An 18,513-nucleotide genomic window follows, 5' to 3' on the forward strand; every position below is an offset into this window, starting at 1 on the left:
AGTTCTGAATAAAGTAGTTTATTTAGAAAATCCATCAGGGAGGGAGGTAAGGCCTACATGCCTTGCTGCTAGCAACATACAGGAAGAAGAGAGGGAGACGAAGGAAGTCTGTCTGTCTGTCTCTCTCTCTCTCTCTGGAATGAAACCTGAGACTGTCAGTCTAAAAAAGGGGAATCAGAGTAGAGAAAGCATAGTCAGAGGGAGAATGCCCTTACTGCCTCTACCCCTAATGCCACCCCCCTCGAGGTCAATAGGGCTGCTAGTGCTAAGAGTCGATGCCATCAGGAGCTGCATCTCCAGCCCCCTTACCCACAACTATGGTGTAGGAGGCAGGGACGCCACTGGCCGTGCTGTTCAGAGGAGTGACTTCTTCAAGGCCAGCTGCGGCAATGGCGGCCCTGTAGCGGGATTTGAATCCAGGCCTCTCCTCTCCTCCTCATCGCAGTTGAGTCTCTGTTTCCCGCGTCACCCAAATGATACCAGAGCCAGACCCAGATCCACGAACTGATGAGTCAGCACTTGGCCCTCATTCCCTCCTGTGGGCTGGTAAAATATTTGGCTGGTTTCCATGGCAGCTATGCAGGGTCCTGGTGAGGGCTGTTTGCAATCTGCCGTGTTCCCATGGAGAGAGAGGGATGCGTATTTCTTGAGAGTGACTCATCCCCTTCCCTCGTGCTGCTGCGTTTGGAGTGTGTGGATTTAGCACACCATCTCCGAGGATCCACCTGTCGTTAAAAGGAGTTAGTTGCTTCCCCTTGGGAGGAGAAGCCTCTCCTTTCTGATCAACCCTGCCAATCCCTGCTATTCCCGTGTGGCATTCTGGGCTTGAGGTGGGATGAAATGAGACCTCTTGCTTGCCTTCTGCTGAGGGCTGCTCTTCTTGTACAAAGCCTCCAGCATTCCTCTGTTGGCAGCTAAAGGTAAAGGGGCATCTTGGTGAGTGCAAACCAGTCAGGTGGGAAGCGGCCGTCCGTCATGGGGCAGAGTGGCATCATTCAAGTAGGGCCTCTGGAGAGCGTTGTCGTTCCTTAGAAGCTCCTTGGAAGGAGTTTCACACCATTTCCAGTGTTTCCACTCCCAATATGCAGCCCTGGGAGAACATTGGATGGATCCCCTGCTAAGCTGGCAAAGAGGCACCTTTTAATGTGGTGATTCTCTTTATTTATCAGGGGGAGAGTAACTGGCCCGATCCACCCCCAGCACAATAGTACCTCCAGTGACTGTTGCTGGTGTCTGTCTTATGTTTCTTTTTAGATTGTGAGCCCTTTGGGGACAGGGATCCATCTTATTTATGTGTTATTTCTCTGTGTAAACTGTCCTGAGCCATTTTTGGAAGGGTGGTATAGAAATCGAATAATAATAATACGGTAATAACAACAATAATAATAGGATGGATTTACCGATACATTCTCTGCTCATGTGGCATGATAGCAAAGCTCAGCACATCTGGCTGATGTGTTCTCCACACCCACAAAGGCTCCATTTCAGCAGCATGCCAAAGCACGGTTTGTGCTCACTATACTTGAGAATCCAGATCCAGACCATGGTTAGAATTTCCAGACGTCCAGGGAAATCAAAGTTTAGAGCAGCTTGTCAGCACTTCTTAGCTCTCTTGCCCCTTTTTAGTTTCTCTCTCTCTTTTAGTTCTCTCTTGCTTTCTTGAGAGGAGCAACTTCTGTGACAATGAAAACATCACGCCGAACCACAGTATACCCTGCTTGAAACCATGGTTTCTGATTCTGTTTGCCAGCCCATCACAAACCATGGGTTGCCAAATGGGAAAGCACACCAAACCAAAGTTGAGCTACCTTAACCATAGTTTGGTTCAGTGTGTGAACTGGGCCTGAGGGTGTTCCCTAGAACATTCTTGAGAATCCTGTTTGATGTGCCAGCTTTCTTGGCATGCCAGTAAAGGGGCCAAAAGAACTCCCAGAGAGTGAGAAGTTTGAAAACTGCTCCCTGAAGAAATCGGGGGAGGCAGTGCAGTGTAGAGGTTAGAATGATAGACTAGGCATGGGGAGACCTGGGTTCAACTTCTCACTCAGTGGCCTTGGGCCAGTCACTCTCTCTCACCTGGCCTACCTCACAGGGTCGTTGTGAGGACCAAAGGGGCTATCTCATGCATGCCACCCTGAGCTGCTTGGAGACGGGGCAGTATTTTATTTATTTATTTATTTATTTATTTATTTATTTCTCATTTCAATTTCTATACCGCCCTTCCAAAAATAGCTCAGGGCAGTTTACACAGAGGAATAATAAATAAATAAGATGGCTCCCTGTCCCCAAAGGGCTCACAATCTAAAAAGAAACATCAGACAGACACCAGCAACAGTCACTGGAGGTCCTGTGCTGGGGGTGGACAGGGCCAGTTACTCTCCCCCTGCTAAATAAAGAGAATCGCCCCTTTGCCCAGTTATCAGGGGTATATGACTGTGAAGAATGCATCAAATGGCTTTCCTTTTCCTGCCAGTCCATGCTGAGCCTGGAGTGTGTGTGGGGCAGCCTTCCTTAATGCTCTCCTTTCCCTCCCAGCGTGTTGACCTCTCTCCCTGTCTCCCGCCTTGCCTCTCCAGGGTACTCCGCTGAAATATGACAGCAACGCTTCAGGAAGTGCCAAGAAGCATGACGTCCGATCCATTATCGGCAGCCCGGGGAGGGCTTTCCACCCCATGCATCCTCTGGATGTCATGCAGGACCCAAGGACTCTGGAAAGAGCTTATGAGGAGAGCCTGAAAGGCCGGCCCAGCCCCGTGTCCAACGCTGGCGGCTCAATCACAAGAGGAGCCCCCGTGATGGTTCCAGAGCCGGGGAAGCCTCGCCACAGCCCGCTTGCCTACGAGGACCACCAGGCAGCCCACGGGGCCGCTTTTGGCAGCCACTTGCACCGAGGCTCCCCAGTGTCGACAAGGGAGCCGACACCGAGGCAGCAGCATGAAGGTCAGTGGTGCTCTTCACGAGGCAGGAGAGGTGGTGCCCTGCTGGGCTCTGTACCCCAGCTGGGCAGGAGCTTTTCGGACGATCCTTTTCAAACCCATTTAAGCCCCAGGAAGCTTGAGTAGCAAGTCCCAGCTCGTTGCACTCTGCACCACTGTGAGTGCTTGCCAGAGCGGGGAGCATCTGCTTTTCAGTGCCTTCCTGCGGTTGGCCCAAAGGATTTTGGCGTTGCAGCTCCCCTCCCCTCTTTCAGGAAGGAGTCGGTGTAGACGTAAGACGAATCCTCTAATCCCAGAAGGAGGACACTCTGCTTGCTGGATCATCCACTTGGGCAGAGAGGGGGAAACATGACCTTGTCTGCTTAGTTTTTCTTCCAAACTTGACTTAATCCATCTGCAAAAGATTAGCAGCACGGCTTTCTGTCTTTCTCCCTGTTAATATAGCCTTCATGGCCATTAGCGTGCCATTTCTCCCCCCACCATGAGAGAACCAACACATTTGTGAAACGAAGTGTTTTGTTCAGCTCTTGGAGTACAGAAAAGTTTCTTGGCTGGTGTTTCTGTCATGTGCGCATATGGCTAACTCTCTGCAAGCAAGATTGCTGGGGAGACTAGCCAAGAGGCCTAGAAAAGTGTGTGTGTTTGTGTGTGTATGCGCACGCACACACACACACACACACACTTAAAAAAACAATGTTTTAAATTCCAGACCAGGGATGTAATTTATCATTGAGGGTGGATTTGGGTGGAGGTGAGTTTTCAAAACAAATACAAACCCCTTTGGAAACACAGCATATTTCTAGAGACATATCACTGCGCCTTTGATGATGAAAGGAGACGGCTGGCAGGGCTGATCAAATGGGCTACCTGCCCTCGGGAATCACTTCATATCTGAGAAAAGGGATGTAGAGGTTGCATGTCTACTGAGTCGCTGCTGTATATTGAGTCACATTATTGGTTCACCTTACCCAGTACTGTCTGCTCTGACCGGCAGCAGCTCTCCAGGGTTTCAGAGAGGAATCTTTCCCAGGCCTGCCTGGCGATCCTGCCACGGACTGAACCTAGGACCTTAGCATGCAAAGCAGATACTCTACCACTGAGCTCTGGCCTCATCTCCAGACGATCTGGGGATGGGCCTCATCTTGGTTTAATCTTGGCGCCAAGTGACATCTGAACTGTCCCACTGCGTAGTTCTATCTTCCCTCCCTTCTGGCAAACATCAGACCTCTGGAAGAGATGAGCTGCCGCCTCGGCCTGACTCTGTGCTATGGCCAGGTCTCTTTCCAAGCTCCTTGCCAGGTGCTCACTGCCACTGTTAAAGCCCCAAGCGGTTTGGAGCCGGGATGTTTAAACAGCCACCTTCTCACACATAATCCTGCTCACCACTTTGGTTTTCAGCAGTCCCTGCTCCATGTCCTAATGCGGGCAGAAGTTCCGCTGGTGGCCACAGGCGCCTGGGGTGCTCCTGTGGGACTTCAGGTCTCCCTCCCTGGGCCCCCTCTCTGTTGACATTTCACCATCTGGTTTAAAGAGTCTTCTTCCAAGGAGTCTTTTGGCATGAAGGACAACAGAAATGCCATCCTTATTTTTGTGCCACCTTTGTTTTGCACACTTTCTGGGTTTTGCGGCTGACTTAGTTTCCTTGTTCACTTTTATTTCACTCGTTGTTTTTATGGTCATGCGCTTACATCTTCTTGTTAGGCCAACTTGGGGTAGTCCCCTTCAAGGAGCAGCAAGTGGGGTGTAAATGTTCCAATACGTATTAATATTTCAATAGGAAAGAATTAATATTGAACAGTCAGCGGTCCTCTTGGGGTCTCACTCCTAAAGCGACTTCAACGCAAGCTCTCCTGTTGCAAGTTGTGTCCAGTTGCAGCTGTGCCATCTCCGCAGAGGTGGTCTTCTTGCCCGTCCTCCTCTGTCACGTGGCCGCCTCCTGCGTGGCACAAGCCGCTCTCGGAAACAGGTGCAGCTCCTCCTAATTGCAGATCGGCTCTCTTGGCATCGCTCAGCCCTGTGTGAAGGGGCTGGCAAGAAACCCACGCATGACTGAGATGCCGTCTCCAAATTAGAGGGGAAATGTGAAGTGTCTGACATTATTCCAGCCGAGAGTTGCAGAAATGTTACAGCTCTCAGGGCTGGTAGCAGGACAGGAGACTGTCAGAACCATCTGGGCTCCGGCTGCATCTTGTATATTTTTGAGTGTGCCGTGGGTGCTGGAGTGGGTTTCCCTCCCATCCCCTCTCATTTTCAGGTTAACCTCTTGACTGCTGGCAGAATGAATGAAGGGTCCTGTGGCAATGCTCCTCAAGTGTTTACAAAATCATGTCCTTTACCCCCACTTAAACCCAGGAGATCTTCCATTCTGTGTCCCCCACCAACCCCAACCCCCCCCCCCAATATGTCTGCACCACTTCTCCCCTTGGGCAAAGACTCCAAGGCTTGTATTGGGAGGGTGGATTCTGTCTGGATGGAGAGTGTTAGTTGGTTTAAATAAGAAACTGTTCAATCCTGTATTGCAGAACCAGGCACTAGGAAGGATGAATGGGGAAAGCAGCCTGCAAATTAACCGTAGAGAATATAGGGCTATTTCATTTACACTGTTTCTCGAACCTGAGCACAAAGAGGTCAGTGGCTGATATCCTGACTAACTTTACTCAAGGGAGTCCCACTGAAATTCAGAGGTCAATTTTCAGTATTCTCAAGTCCCTTTCTGCTGCCTAGGAAGTTGGTTCAGCATGCCTAACTCGCCCTTGTAATTTCACTGGGACTCCCTTGAGTAAATTTAATCAGGCTGTTAGTCCGTCTCTGCGGCTGGTATCAAAGTGCTGTGATGAAAGGGCTGCCAGGAGCAGGAGGAAAGCGCCATCCTTGTCATGGACCTGGGCCTTAAGCCCGATTCCATGTTGATTCTTCTGACTCCATCATCTCTGTGTTGACAGGAAGCATCGCTGCTGGAAAACCTGTGTCCCAGGAGCGGAAGGTCACGCCGTCCCCAAGAGAAGTAGCCAGCTCCAAGCCTCCCCACGGTGCCCTCGCAGACCACCACCCCGCCATCTCTCCCTACGAGCACTTGCTGCGGGGAGTGAGCGGCATGGATCTCTACAGGGGACACATTCCGTTGGCCTTTGACCCTGCCGCCATCCCCCGGGGGATCCCTCTCGAAGCAGGTAAGAGGCCTTCGTCACTGCCGCTGGGGAGACATCCTGCTAGTTAGGCCAGTGTGGGGTTGGTTTGCTTTGTGCGGTTTTGTTTCACTGCACAAGCTGGGCTGAGTTTAGCTTTAAGAAATTGTGTGTGTGTGTGTGTGTGTGTGTGTGTGTGTGTGTGTGTGTGTGTTTAATTGTTTGACATACCAGCTTCCTAGACCATAGAAAGAGACTTGAGAATACTGAGACGCTTGAGCCCGTTTGCCTGGCTTTCGAACCGGATAAGGCCATTCATGCAGGAGGGGAGGGTCTGTCAGCAGCTGCTAGCCAGGAGAGGTAGAAAGATCCTCCATGTTCAAGGGCAGTGTACCTCTGAATATGTTCCTGGGGGCAAGCAGGTGGACAAAAGAGGAGGAGGACTCGGAGTGCTGGCTTGATCCAACAGGCCTGCTCTTGTGTTCTTAAGAAGACTGGAGGTGATCATGGGAGGGGAAGACCAAGGTTAAGGGTGGAGGAGAAACGTTTGGACTGGGCATGCATTCATTCATCCATTCATTTGATTTCTATACCGCCCTTCCAGAAATGGCTCAGGGTGGTTTACACAGAGAAATAATAAATAAATAAGATGGATCCCTGTCCCTAAAGGGATCACAATCTAAAAAAAATTGTGGAGAGCATGTGGGGAGCTTATGGAAAATGCCAAACAGGGGCAGGTAGATGGGCTCCAGTAGCACCTAGCTGGGATCCAGACACCCTCCCCCTGTGACTGCCACAGCCCAGGTCCACAACAATTCAGAACTCCCCAAGTTTGTGAGGGGATGATGGGAGTTACCGCCCGACACCATCTGGGGGCCCCCAAGCCCGACTCCCGGAGAAGAGCCAGAGTGTGGGGCTGAGCAACCTCCTGCCTTCTCTCTGACCTCCCAGCTGCTGCCTATTACCTGCCGAGGCACCTTGCGCCTAGCCCGACGTACCCCCACCTCTACCCCCCGTACCTCATCCGCGGCTACCCGGACACGGCCGCCATGGAGAACCGGCAGACCATCATCAACGACTACATCACCTCCCAGCAGATGCACCACAACGCGGCGGCTGCCACGGCCATGGCCCAGAGGGCAGACCTGCTGCGTGGCCTGTCTCCACGGGAGCCCTCCCTGGCACTCAACTATGCAGCAGGTCTGTGGAGGGGTGGGAGGTCGGGAAGGGGGGTCTCTCTGAAGCTAGGGGGTGGCTTTCAGCGTGTCCGAACCGGTGCCGCAAAAAGGACTTGCCCATTTATCGTGGCGTTGGCTTTCGTGGGCCCGAGGCTGCTTTGTCAGGTGCAGGGAAGAGCGGACTGTCGTCCACAACCCACCCGCCCTGCCCCAATAAATGCTCTTTAAAGCGCCCAGATTCCTTGGTTGGTTCCGGTGCCGTGGACTAATCCCGGCTGTCCCTCTGGAGCTCATCACCGCAGAGGACACCCGTTTTAGCCATACCAAGTGGAAATCGGTTGCCGTGCGTCCATGAAATGGGCTCTAGTCCCCCAGAACTTGTGCCTCGTTGAGTGTTTAGCCTTCAAGGTACCGCAGGACTTGATGTCGTGCTAGTACTAAACTTCCTAGCTGCCTTTCTTATTGCCAATTGCCAATTCCGGCCCCTGTTAGCAAGCAGCTGCTGGCTCTTTTGGCAGTGCTCAGATCTCACCTGTCCAGTGAGGCTGAGTCAGTAGAGCTTGCTGCCTTCAGGAGATGGAGCGATCGGAAAAATTGGCAGCAGGCAGGGAAAAGAGTAGACACCACCACCACCCATCCCCTGTCCAGAACAAGTCACTTTTCTCAGCAGTCCCTTGGTACACCACTAGAGGGTGCTGCGCCTCTTCTAACAAAACACACAACCCATTTGGTTCCTTCCCTGAACGGTCTGCTCTCCCCCCCCCCCCACCCTCTGGTTCTCCCAGCAGGAATAATCGACCTGTCTCAAGTGCCACACTTGCCCGTCTTAGTGCCTCCCACGCCTGGCACCTCTGCCGCCTCCATGGATCGGATCGCATACATCCACAATGCCCCCCAGGCTTTCAGCAGCCGACACAGCAACTCCCCGCTCTCCCCAGGTAACCTGATCTGTAATATAGTACCTAAAATGTATTAGATGCTTTTCATGGCTCTTTAAAAAAAAAAAAAAAGTTCCTTGGCAAGGAAGCTCATAGTCCAGACAGGCAAGAATGGAAAGGGATGGGGAGGGCATGAAAATAAACCAGCACAGAGCCTGGATATGCACAGATGTTACGCTCAGAGTGGCTTGAGAGATCATGGCAGGGTTAGCCGTCCACAGCACTCCTGTCTGAGCCAAGGACCAGTGGTCACCAGTCCGGCCAGGGTGCAAAGCTGGCCAGCCGGAGAGGGACATCACTGGTCAGATAAGCCAAAACCGGCCGCTCCGGGGGTAGCCGTGCATGGAGATCCGGAGCTCCCAGCTCAAGCAGCCTGTTCTGAAGCGGATACCATTGTCCATAGTATCGAAAGCTGCTGAGGGCTCTGTGAAAATGGACGGGGTCACGCTCCCCCACCCTTTTTCCTGCCTGGGTCGTTCATCCGGGTGACCAAGACTGTTTCAGTTCCAGATTTGGACCTGACACCAGATGGAAATTGATCCAAATGACCAACCCCGTTCCCCAGGAGGGTCTGACATTGTGTGGCCATCACCACCTTGAGCACCCTGCTTAGAAAAGCAGTCATTTGACTTCCTTAGGTATTCGCCTTCCCCACTAACCGGGGATGGTAGCAGCCCTCGGCCGTGTCTGAGGAGTCCCTCCGCTGAGAAGTAGCTATTTAACTTATCTCGGTGGGAAATGTAGATTCCGCTCTTCCGGTAAGAAATCTGCCAGAGTAGCCTACATAGTTGATGATGATAATGCATGGGTACATGAAAATGTCACAAAACAGATCTTTGCCTTCTTTCCCCCACATCAGCTGGTTGAATATCATGTTCGAAACCAGAGGGCCCCTCCTTGGAATTGTGGAGTCAGGGTAGTGACTGGAGCAGGGCCTTCTTCTCAGTTGTGGTGCTCTGCAGGTGGAAGGCCCTTTCCGGGGAGGCTCATCTGGCACTCAGCCTGCTGTCTTTGCAGCACCAGGCCATTCAGTGCCTTGAATTTGCCCAGGCCTTCCAGCAGGTCACCTTGCTGTTTTTTGTTTTTTTTTACTGTTTTGTGTAGGGTTTTATTACCCTGATACATTTTAATGCTTGAATGTGGTTAGCGCTGTTGTTATTTATTGAGAGACATGGCACTGATCTCGTGAGCAGCCTTTAGAACTGACAGGGTAAAGGGCAGCTTTTTAAAAAAAACCCAAAGCAACCCATGGCAGCTGCTGCCTAAGGGCTTCCACAGGTGGCCACATTTTCAAGCCCTGTGTCAAAACGGATTCACAGGAGGCCCTGTGCAGTTGACCAAACAGACAGGACCTTCGGCTTCTGAACGGGAGCAAGAGCGGGACCGCGAGCGGGAGCGTGAAAAGGAGCGCAAGAAATCTGTCCTGACGGCCACAACCACGGTGGAGCATGCCCCCATCTGGAGACCAGGTAGGCAGAGCTGGCCTTTCGGGTCCTCTCTGGGGAGATGCCAGCAGCCCCTCTCACTGGCTTGTCTCTTCACTGTTGCTTTCCTCTCTGAATTTCCCACGTCAGGTTTTTGCTTCCTTGTGTTCTCTGACAGGTACAGACCAGAGCAGTGGCCGTTCCTCAGCACACGTGCACAACCACAAACACTCCCCCATCTCGCCCCGCACCCAGGACAACATCCAGCAACGCCCAAGTGTGCTACACAACACAAACATGAAGATCATCCCTTCCGAGAACCCTGCCACCTCCGTTCTGCGGTACATAATAAGGCTGGGTTTATCTACGGATTTCTGGGTGGACAGTGAAATAGCTCTGTCTCTTTTGCCAGTGCACTGAACAGAGATTAACTTTTTTATGTGGCACACATCCCACAGGGCCTTGCAGAAAGTGGGGTAGCAGGCTGGAGGCGGGTGGGCCATATATTGCAAAGGTGAAATTGTGGAGTGCTGGCTTGTGGAGAGAGGGGAGGGTGTGACAGCTGATCTTGCAGTAGCAAGCATGGATTGTGCCCCCCTTGCTAAGCAGGGCCTGCCCTGGTTTGCATTTGGATGGGAGATTACATGCAAGTGCTGTAAGGGTATCCCCCTGGATGGGGGTCGTAGCTCAGTGGAAGAGCATCTAGGCCCTAGGTTCATTCCCTGAGATCATCTCCCGGCAGGGCTGGGAGAGACTCCTGCCTGAAACCTTGGAGAGCCGCTGCCAATCAGAGTAGACAGTACTGAGCTAGATGGACCGAGGGTCTGATTCAGTAAAAGACAGCTTCCTATGTTCCAATAAAACTAGGAATGAGAAGGAGAGGAGCAAATTTCTCTCTCTCTCTCTCACCTAATTCTTGAATAGTGATCAATTAGTGAAGCTGATTGGCATTGAAATGACAGGAAAAATGAAGGGCTTCTTCATACAACTCTAGGTTTGGAAGTCACTGCCCACAAGATGTGGTGATGGCCACTGGTTTTAGTCTGCTTTGGAAAGATGATTAGACAAATCCACTGAGGATAGGTCTGTCAGAGCAGCTATTGGTCGTGATGGCTCTATAGAGTCTCCATGTTCAGAGGCAGTATACCTTAGAGTGCCAGTTGCTGGGAAGGAAGAACCAGAAAGCCATTGCTTTCGAACCGTGGTTGTGAGCTTTCCAAAGGCAGCTAACAGGCTGCTGTTGGATACTAAATGTTGGACTAGACAGACCATTGCCAGCAAGGCTGCTCTTGCATTCTTACATCAAGCATGTAGCAGCAAACCGAAGACTGTGGCCCTCCATAGACCAAGAAGGTGATACCACCTGCTGGGACTTAGAAAACATCCATGGCCTACCCTAACATGCTGGTGGAGAAGATTGCTGTTTTAAGAGGAGTGGCTTGTTTCTCATGGGATTTTTCTTTTAACTGGCTTTTATTGCTGTGCTGCTGCCCTGCTTTACTGTATGGTATTTTCATGGTTGCTTTTCATAAGCTGCCTGGTGGGGAGGATTTCTGACCTGAAGAGGCAGGGTACGTGCTTAGTAAATGAAATAAACAAAACTTCCTAACTGGATACAGATTTAGACCGTCCAAGTGGCATTGTGGGAGATGAGGCGGCATCACCTTTTTGCCCCGGCAGAGCTTTTATTTGGGCTTTTCTCTTCCGTCCATAAGATCCTCCTGCTCGTCCTCCACGGCCACCACCTCACCAGTCCGCACCTCGGCCTACTCTTCAGCATCTTCGTTGCGCAGCTCTGCAAGTGGCATGGACAGCTACACCTCTGGGATGGATGCGGCCCACACCCAGAAGGAGGCCTCCCGGCCCCAAGATGCCAAAACGGAACGGCCCCAGACTGAAAGCAACCTGTACACCTCAAAGCTGCCCGCTGGGGCAGGCCTGGACCAGTCACCTCCGCCCAGTAAAGCCATGGAGTCTCGGCCCATGCCCTCTTCTGGGGCAGGTGCCGCCCATCTGTATAGCAGAGGACAGGGGAAAGGCCAGCCTCAGCACCACCCGTCCCTGGACCAGTCGCTGCATGCAGTTTCGGCCACTGAGCAGCAGTCCAGTAGAGAAAAGAGTCAGAGTAAAACCCTTTCAGTGCACGAACAGGAGCTCCGAGCACTCGGTAAGACCACCATGACAGCGGCCAGCTTCATAGATGTGATTATCATGCGTCAAATTTCTTGCGATAAGGGGAAGCGAGAGAGAAGCTCGCTAAATAACGACGCCAATAGCGATGGTAAGAAATTGGGGGGGGGAGTGGGGCGGTACTCCAAGTTTGTGGCCTTAAACACACACACATAAGTTTTTTTTAATTAAAAAATATATATATTCTCCCCCACCCCACCAACCCATCATTTTAAATTTAATTTAACCCACTCATTTGTGGTGACAGTCTGTTTTATCCTCATATGCCTGTTCTCAGCATTGCCTCATTGATAAGCCCCCTCCGTCCATTTCCCTGCCTTTGTTTTCTCCCCCATTCCTGGCGGGGGGAACCCACCAACTTCCTTCTGCAGTTTTGGCTTTCATGCTGATGATTGAGTTTCCGGTTATGCTGATGATTGGGTGAAAAATTGAGGGGTGGCTTGAGGGATAAGGATGGACACGGGGAGTGAGGCTGTCAGGGGAACGCAACACATAAGGGAGAGTGCAGCAGATAACCACAGAGTACGTTTGCATTGTCCTTTTGAATTGGATTGCTCTTAAAGAGCTTTTGCAAACCGATGTTAGCAGTTCCTGTAAGAATGGCCCTTTAGAAGACAAACCGTGGTTGGTTGGTTGGTTCACATCCCCATTGTTCCATGACTGTTTTCTACATAAAGTAGCAGGCCTGGAAGGTTTATGCTGTTGTAAGTAATGACTTGTCAAGAGCTATTGTGCTGGAAAGGAGGGGTTTATCAGTGGCTCGCCCCATTCCTGGGAAGCCTCCTGAACAGAAGAATTGTCAACTCCCTTAGGGGATTTCAAATTAGGCATCTTTCCTTACAAAATAACAGCCCTGTTGGATCAGACCCAAGGCCTGTTCTGTTTCATAGAGTGGCCCAGCAGTAGGGATGTGCACGGAACCAGGCATGGGTGGTTCAAAGGGCGGGGGGTGCACTTACCCCTACTGCTGTTCTTCCCCCATCGGCGCTCTGGTTTGCTACAGTCCCTTAGGGCGGCAGCGTACCTCCCTGCCGTCCCATTTACCTGAACTATCTGGAAGTAGCCAAGGGTGCGTGCACATCACGCGAACACACTCGACACGTGCACTCCCGCACGAGTGCATCGGCTACTTCCAGATAGTTCCAGTAAATGGGGGCAATGGAGTGGCAGGGAGGGACGCTGCCGCTCTGAGGGACTGTAGAAAACTAGAGCGTCTGTGGGGGAAGAGTAGCAGGAGGGCTACATTCTCACACATCCTCCCTTAAAGCAGCACCCCATCCCGCCTTCGAACCGGCTCCATGCACATCCCTACCCACCAGATGTCTCTGGGATGGCTACAGGCAAGAAGTGAGGGCATGCCCTCTCTCCTGTGTTGCTTGTCTGCAACTGGTATTTAGAGGCATCGTGCCTCTGAAGCTGGAGGTGGCGTATAGCCACCAGACTAGACCTTGATTGGCCATTGATAGACCTATCCTCCATGGATTTGTCGAAGCCCCTTTTAAAGCCATCCAAGCTAGTGGCCATCACCACATCCCTTGGCAGAGAATTCCATGGATTAATTATGTGCTGTGTGGAAAAGTACATTTGTCAGTCCTAAATTTCCCGACCTTCAGTTTCATGGGATGGCCCCTCGTTCTAGTGTTGTGAGAGAGGGAGAAAACGTAATCTCTGTCCACTCTCTCTACTCCATGCATAATTTTATACAACTCTATCGTGGTCTCCCCTTAGCTGCCTCTTTTCCAAACTGAAGAGCCCCAGATGCTGTAGACTAGCCTCATAAGGAAGGTGCTCCTGGCCCCTGATCGTCTTGGAGGCCCTCTTTTGCACCTTTTCCAGTTCTACAATGTCCTTCTTAAGATACGGTGACCTACACTTGCTAGCGCCAAGCGGGGGCTGGAAACCAGCAAGTGCCTGAGACTGTCGGGTAGAAGGAGTTTAAATGCCCCCACTCCACCAGATCTGCCTGTTTACACAGTCCAGGCCACAAGCAAAGGACAGCTACAGTACAGACCATTTGCATGCAGAGCTGATTAGCTCCACCAACAAAGCTAAACTTGGGTCAATGGCTACATTTGGCCTGGTAGGAAATACCCTCCTGGCCCCAGCTTTGGTTACCAGCCAATTAGGGTAATTACCAAAAATGGCTTTAATGTGGCGGAGACTCCACACTGCTACCTGGAAGTGTGCAGTGTTCTGCATGTGGCTCCATCCAAACATCCCATACCAGCAGCAGGCTGCTCTAGGGGCTGCTGACACATACTTTGTGACTCAAGCTTTAAGATTAATTGGGGTTCAACTCAATGCACCGATCACCCCATTGTGGTTTTTGGTAGTCCATAATACCTACAAAGGAGGCAGCAGAGCAGGGACAAAACCAGATACAGTCAGTTAGCTCCTAAGGAGCCCTGCATGAGAAGCAAACATTGAAGGCAAAAGCCTTGTTTTCCCTCAGAGGAGGGTTGTATCCACAAAGGATGCTGGGTTGTCTTGACCTCCTGCTCCTAGACAGGACCAATCAAGAGCTTTGGCACAAGGCAAGGGGGAGGGACAATCCTCTCATACTCCAGTTCTTCGCCCTTTCTCACTCCAGCAGGTGCTATTTTCCTCTGCTCCTCTGCTAATTCCTTTCCACTGTAATTGGCCTCTCTCCTTTACCCGTTGCCTTTATTGCCTTGTGGCCTCGGCAAGCATTACTAGTTGAGGGTAGCAGGGAGACAGCAGGAATTTCCTCCGCTGCCGCTTCTCCTCGTGCCCTCATCAGGGCATTGGAGTCCCAGCGCGGCAAGAGAGAGATCTCTCCCTCTCTCTCTGAGGACTAGGTTGCGCATTCGGTCTGCCAGGCTGAGTGGGTTGCGGCCTCTGCTCCCGCGCCCAAGACTCGAAGCCACAAAGCCTCCCAAGCTGATAATGCTTCCCAGCCCAAGAACTGAAATAAGGCTTCATCGGAAGCCAGATCAAAGGCTGGCCAGTCTACTCCCCTCACCTCCTCTGGCAGAGGTGCGCTTCTTGGAGACAGAGAGGAGGATTATGCAATTGCCGCCGCCCCGGTGCTGCAGCGTGAGTCCGGTTTTGAAGCGCCCTCCATGGTAGGCACGGACGGAGGTCGGTTGGATGGGGTGGACTTCCTTTCAGAACCGCCCGTCAAGCGGGTCTGTGTAGCTGCAGCAGCCGCCACTTCTCTTGAGGCTGAGTTCAGCAAGGAGGATATCCACCCGGCCTTCGTGGTACTGATGCACTGCATGGTGGCTGACGAGTTTCAGAGGTTGCCTTGGCCGCCCGTCCCGGTCGCTGCGCCTCCTTCCCTCCAGGCTCCTGTTTTTGCTGCCCAGTCCCCAGCGGCCACCATTTTGTGCGCTCCTTTTGCCGCGCGCCCTGCTGCCGTGCCAGCCCTTCCGCCTGTTCTCCCTGCTCCAGGACAGAACGGCGAGCCTCCAACCCTCTCTCCTTGCTGTCTTCCGTCCTCCCCTGCTCCCATTGTTTCCTCCTTTCCTCTTCCTCAGGCTCCCGTCATTCCTTCCGAGCCCTCAGATTCTGACCAGGAGGAGGGGGAGCTCTCTGGCGACAACGACGAGGCTGTGGGTTCTCAATCAGCCCCCTATCACCTGTTTTCCCAAGCAGATTACCCGCTTTTGCTTCACAAGGTTAAGAAGACCTTGAGGTTGGAGGGGGTCGTTCAGCCTGCACCTGAGGGCTCTGAAGGGGATCCGACTGTGCTCCCTTAAAGTCACCTGAGGTGGCTGTCCCGTGTCCCCAGTTATTCTTGGACATTTTTCAGTCTGAATGGGATAAGCCCACTGAAGGCAAGGGCCCTCCGCCTACGGTTAGACGCATGTATAATTCTTCCAGTACTCTTATGGGGAAACTTAAGGTCCCTCCTGTAGATGCGGAAGTGGCTGCTCTGGTGACCGGGGCCATGCTTCCAAAGGAGGGCGAGGAGGTCTTTAAAAATATTGAAGACAAGAAATGTGACGCTGCCCTTCGCAGGTCACATGAGGCAACTGCCCTGTCCCTTAGGGCTTCAGCTGTTACCTCCGTCTTTGCTCGGGCAGCCATCCTGTGGGTAAAAGAGCTCACGCCTTTGGTGCCCCCAGAGCTGACTAGTCTTCAAACAAGGGCTGAATAAGCTGGGAAAGACATACCTTTATGGCAGATTCTTCACTAGATACAGCCCAGCTATCTGGTTGAGCCCTGGCCTCAGATGTTACTGTTCGACGCCATTTATGGCTCAAGAATTGGAAAGTTGATCAAAAGTCACAGACCAATCTTGCCAATTCTCCTTTCAAAGGGGGAAAACTCTTCGGTGAAGTGTTGGAACCTATTTTGATTGACATTAAGGACAAGAAGAAGGTGATGCCTTCTTCCTCGACACCCAATCGTTCTGATCGCCGAAACTTTTCTCCTTCTTCCACTCCTTTCAGGGGGTACAGAACCCCCTTTCGTTCCCACCAGACCAGGCAGGACAGATCCTTCTGGTCCAAGAACCAATCTTCCTTTCGGGACAATTCGTTCCACAAGGTCCAGCAATCCGGTCAGCCACCCAAGGCCGGTTTCAAGCGGAACTAGTCCCAATGACTCTCACCAGCGAAGTCTTACCCCCCAGGTGGGAGGCAGGTTGCAGAGGTTTGCTCAAGCATGGTCCCAGACGTGCTCGCATGTCTGGATCCTGCAGACTGTCTCCCAGGGGTATTCCCTGGAGTTTGCAGCTCAGCCCCCAGATCGGTTCCTTCCATCTCTTCAGTCCCGCAAGGAGTCCAAGCATCTCCTAATGGTGGAGGCTATTCGTCACCTGGTCTCCATAAGTGCTATTGAACCTGTTTCTCCGGAGGAGCGCAGGACGGGGAGTCTACTCCATTCTGTTCTTGGTTCCAAAGAAGAATGGAGAGCCATATTAGACCTCAAGTTTGTCAACAGGTTTCTGCAGAGGTGGGGTTTTTGTATGGAGACCCTTCGCCTGATCCTCATGGCACTGCAGGATGGGGACTTCCTAGCCTCGGTGGACCTCAAGGAGGCATACTTTCACGTACCCATCCATGTGCAGGACAGGCGTTTCCTGAGGTTTGCTTATCAGATGCAGCACTTCCAATATTGGGCACTCCCCTTTGGTCTCTCGACTGTGCCTTGGGTGTTTACCAAAATCATGGTGACACTTGTGGTGCACTTGAGAACCAAGGGCATCTATGGTTACCTCTATTTAGATGATCTGTTAATCAGATCCCCTTCCTTATCCAGAGACCAGCAGGATGTCAGCTTAACCCTTGCCACCCTGGAGGTGCACGGGTTCATTGTGAACTACCAGAAGAGCTCTCTCGTCCCTCAGACCGAAGTTCTTCACCTCGGAGCTTTGATCAATACAGTCCAGGGGATGGTCTCTCTACCTCCAGAATGGAGGAACAAGTTGACGTCCCTCTGCCGTGCACTGATATCCCACTCCAGGTCTGATGTCCTGTCACTGTCTCAGCTACAGGGGCTCATGGTGTCCACCTTGGGCATAGTGCCATGGAGTCGCTTTCACTCCCGTCCTCTCCAGTGGCTTCTTCTCAAATACCAGGACCAGGTACTGAGCAGGTCCAGGATGCGCCTCAGTCTCCCTCCCTGGGTGACTCAGTCCTTGCACTGGTGGGTGTCCCCAGCCACGGCGAAGGGGGTCAGGTTTCTTCCGGTAGACCATGTTCAAGTTACGACAGATGCCAGCCTCCTGGGCTGGGGGGGCCACTGCCAACGCCTCATGGCACAGCGTCAGTGTTCCGAAGTTGTGCGAGCCAACTCCATAAACTGGCTGGAGCTACGCGCGATCAGACTCTCCCTCATGGAGTTTCTTCTGGTGATCCAGGGCCGTCATGTGTTGGCTCCGCATGGACAGTGCCACTGCCAAAGCCCACGTCAACCGGCAGGGCGGGTCGAAGTCCAGGGTCCTGATGCGAGAGGCCTCAATCCTGCTGGCATGGGCAGAACAACACCTACTGACCCTAGAAACCGATCACATCAGCAGGCCACCGAACATGGTGGCGGACTGGCTGAATCGGTCTTGGATCGACCCAGCAGAGTGGTCACTAGATCCCCGAGCCTTCCAGCAGATTGATCTGACATTCAGTCGACCGACCGTGCACTTATTCGCCATCCCAGACAACGCAAAGTTGGAGCGCTTCCTCTCCAGGTACCAATATCCCGAGGCGGAGGGCGTGGATGCCCTGACCTTTCCGTGGCCCCCTCAGTCTAGTCTACGCCTTTCTGCCGTTTGCCATCATCCCGCAGACGATTCGACAGGTACGCCTGCTAGGGGTAGAGGTTGTCCTAGTGGCGCCGCACTGGCCCCACCAGCCCTGGTTTTCAGACCTTGTCGAGTTGTCCAGCCGACCACCTCTTCCACTGGGGAACGACGCTCACCTCAGCCAGGTTCCAGTGTTTCACCCGGAGCCGGAATGGCTCAATCTCTTCACGTGGAGATTGAGTGGGACTCCTTAGTAGCGTGCAGTTATTCTTCCTCTGTCCAGGGCACCATCTTGGCTTCCCGGAGACCTTCCACAGTTAGAGTTTATCAGTCTACATGGAAGGCCTTCGCACAATGGTGTGCCTCCAAAGCGATCGCGCCGCTGTCTTCAGTAGTCCAGGGTTTGGGTTTCCTGCAAAAAGGTCTGGATCAGGGTCTTTGCCCAATACGCTGTGCCGCCAAGTTTTTGCAATCTCCTCTGTCTTACAGTTGCAGGGGTCCTCTTCTTTATCTCAGC

The 18,513-nt window shown here is 52.4% G+C and overlaps 1 protein-coding gene across 20 annotated transcripts in view; it reads left to right on the forward strand.

Moving 5' to 3' along the window:
* NCOR2 (nuclear receptor corepressor 2) overlaps positions 1-18,513 on the forward strand; it is a 318,459-nt gene that overhangs the window by 276,655 nt on the left and 23,291 nt on the right. For 18 of the 20 annotated variants that reach the window (XM_053279156.1, XM_053279146.1, XM_053279155.1 and 15 more), the window contains 7 exons: positions 2,574-2,937; positions 5,876-6,103; positions 7,010-7,258; positions 8,022-8,174; positions 9,494-9,643; positions 9,777-9,939; positions 11,314-11,879. In XM_053279156.1, coding sequence (XP_053135131.1) covers positions 2,574-2,937; positions 5,876-6,103; positions 7,010-7,258; positions 8,022-8,174; positions 9,494-9,643; positions 9,777-9,939; positions 11,314-11,879 — 1,873 coding nt within the window. The remainder of the gene's footprint in view (positions 1-2,573; positions 2,938-5,875; positions 6,104-7,009; positions 7,259-8,021; positions 8,175-9,493; positions 9,644-9,776; positions 9,940-11,313; positions 11,880-18,513) is intronic. The other 2 variants (XM_053279152.1, XM_053279154.1) reach the window with 2 other exon arrangements.

Source organism: Hemicordylus capensis, chromosome 15 (genome assembly GCF_027244095.1).
Source record: "Hemicordylus capensis ecotype Gifberg chromosome 15, rHemCap1.1.pri, whole genome shotgun sequence".
NCBI classification, from domain to species: domain Eukaryota; kingdom Metazoa; phylum Chordata; class Lepidosauria; order Squamata; family Cordylidae; genus Hemicordylus; species Hemicordylus capensis.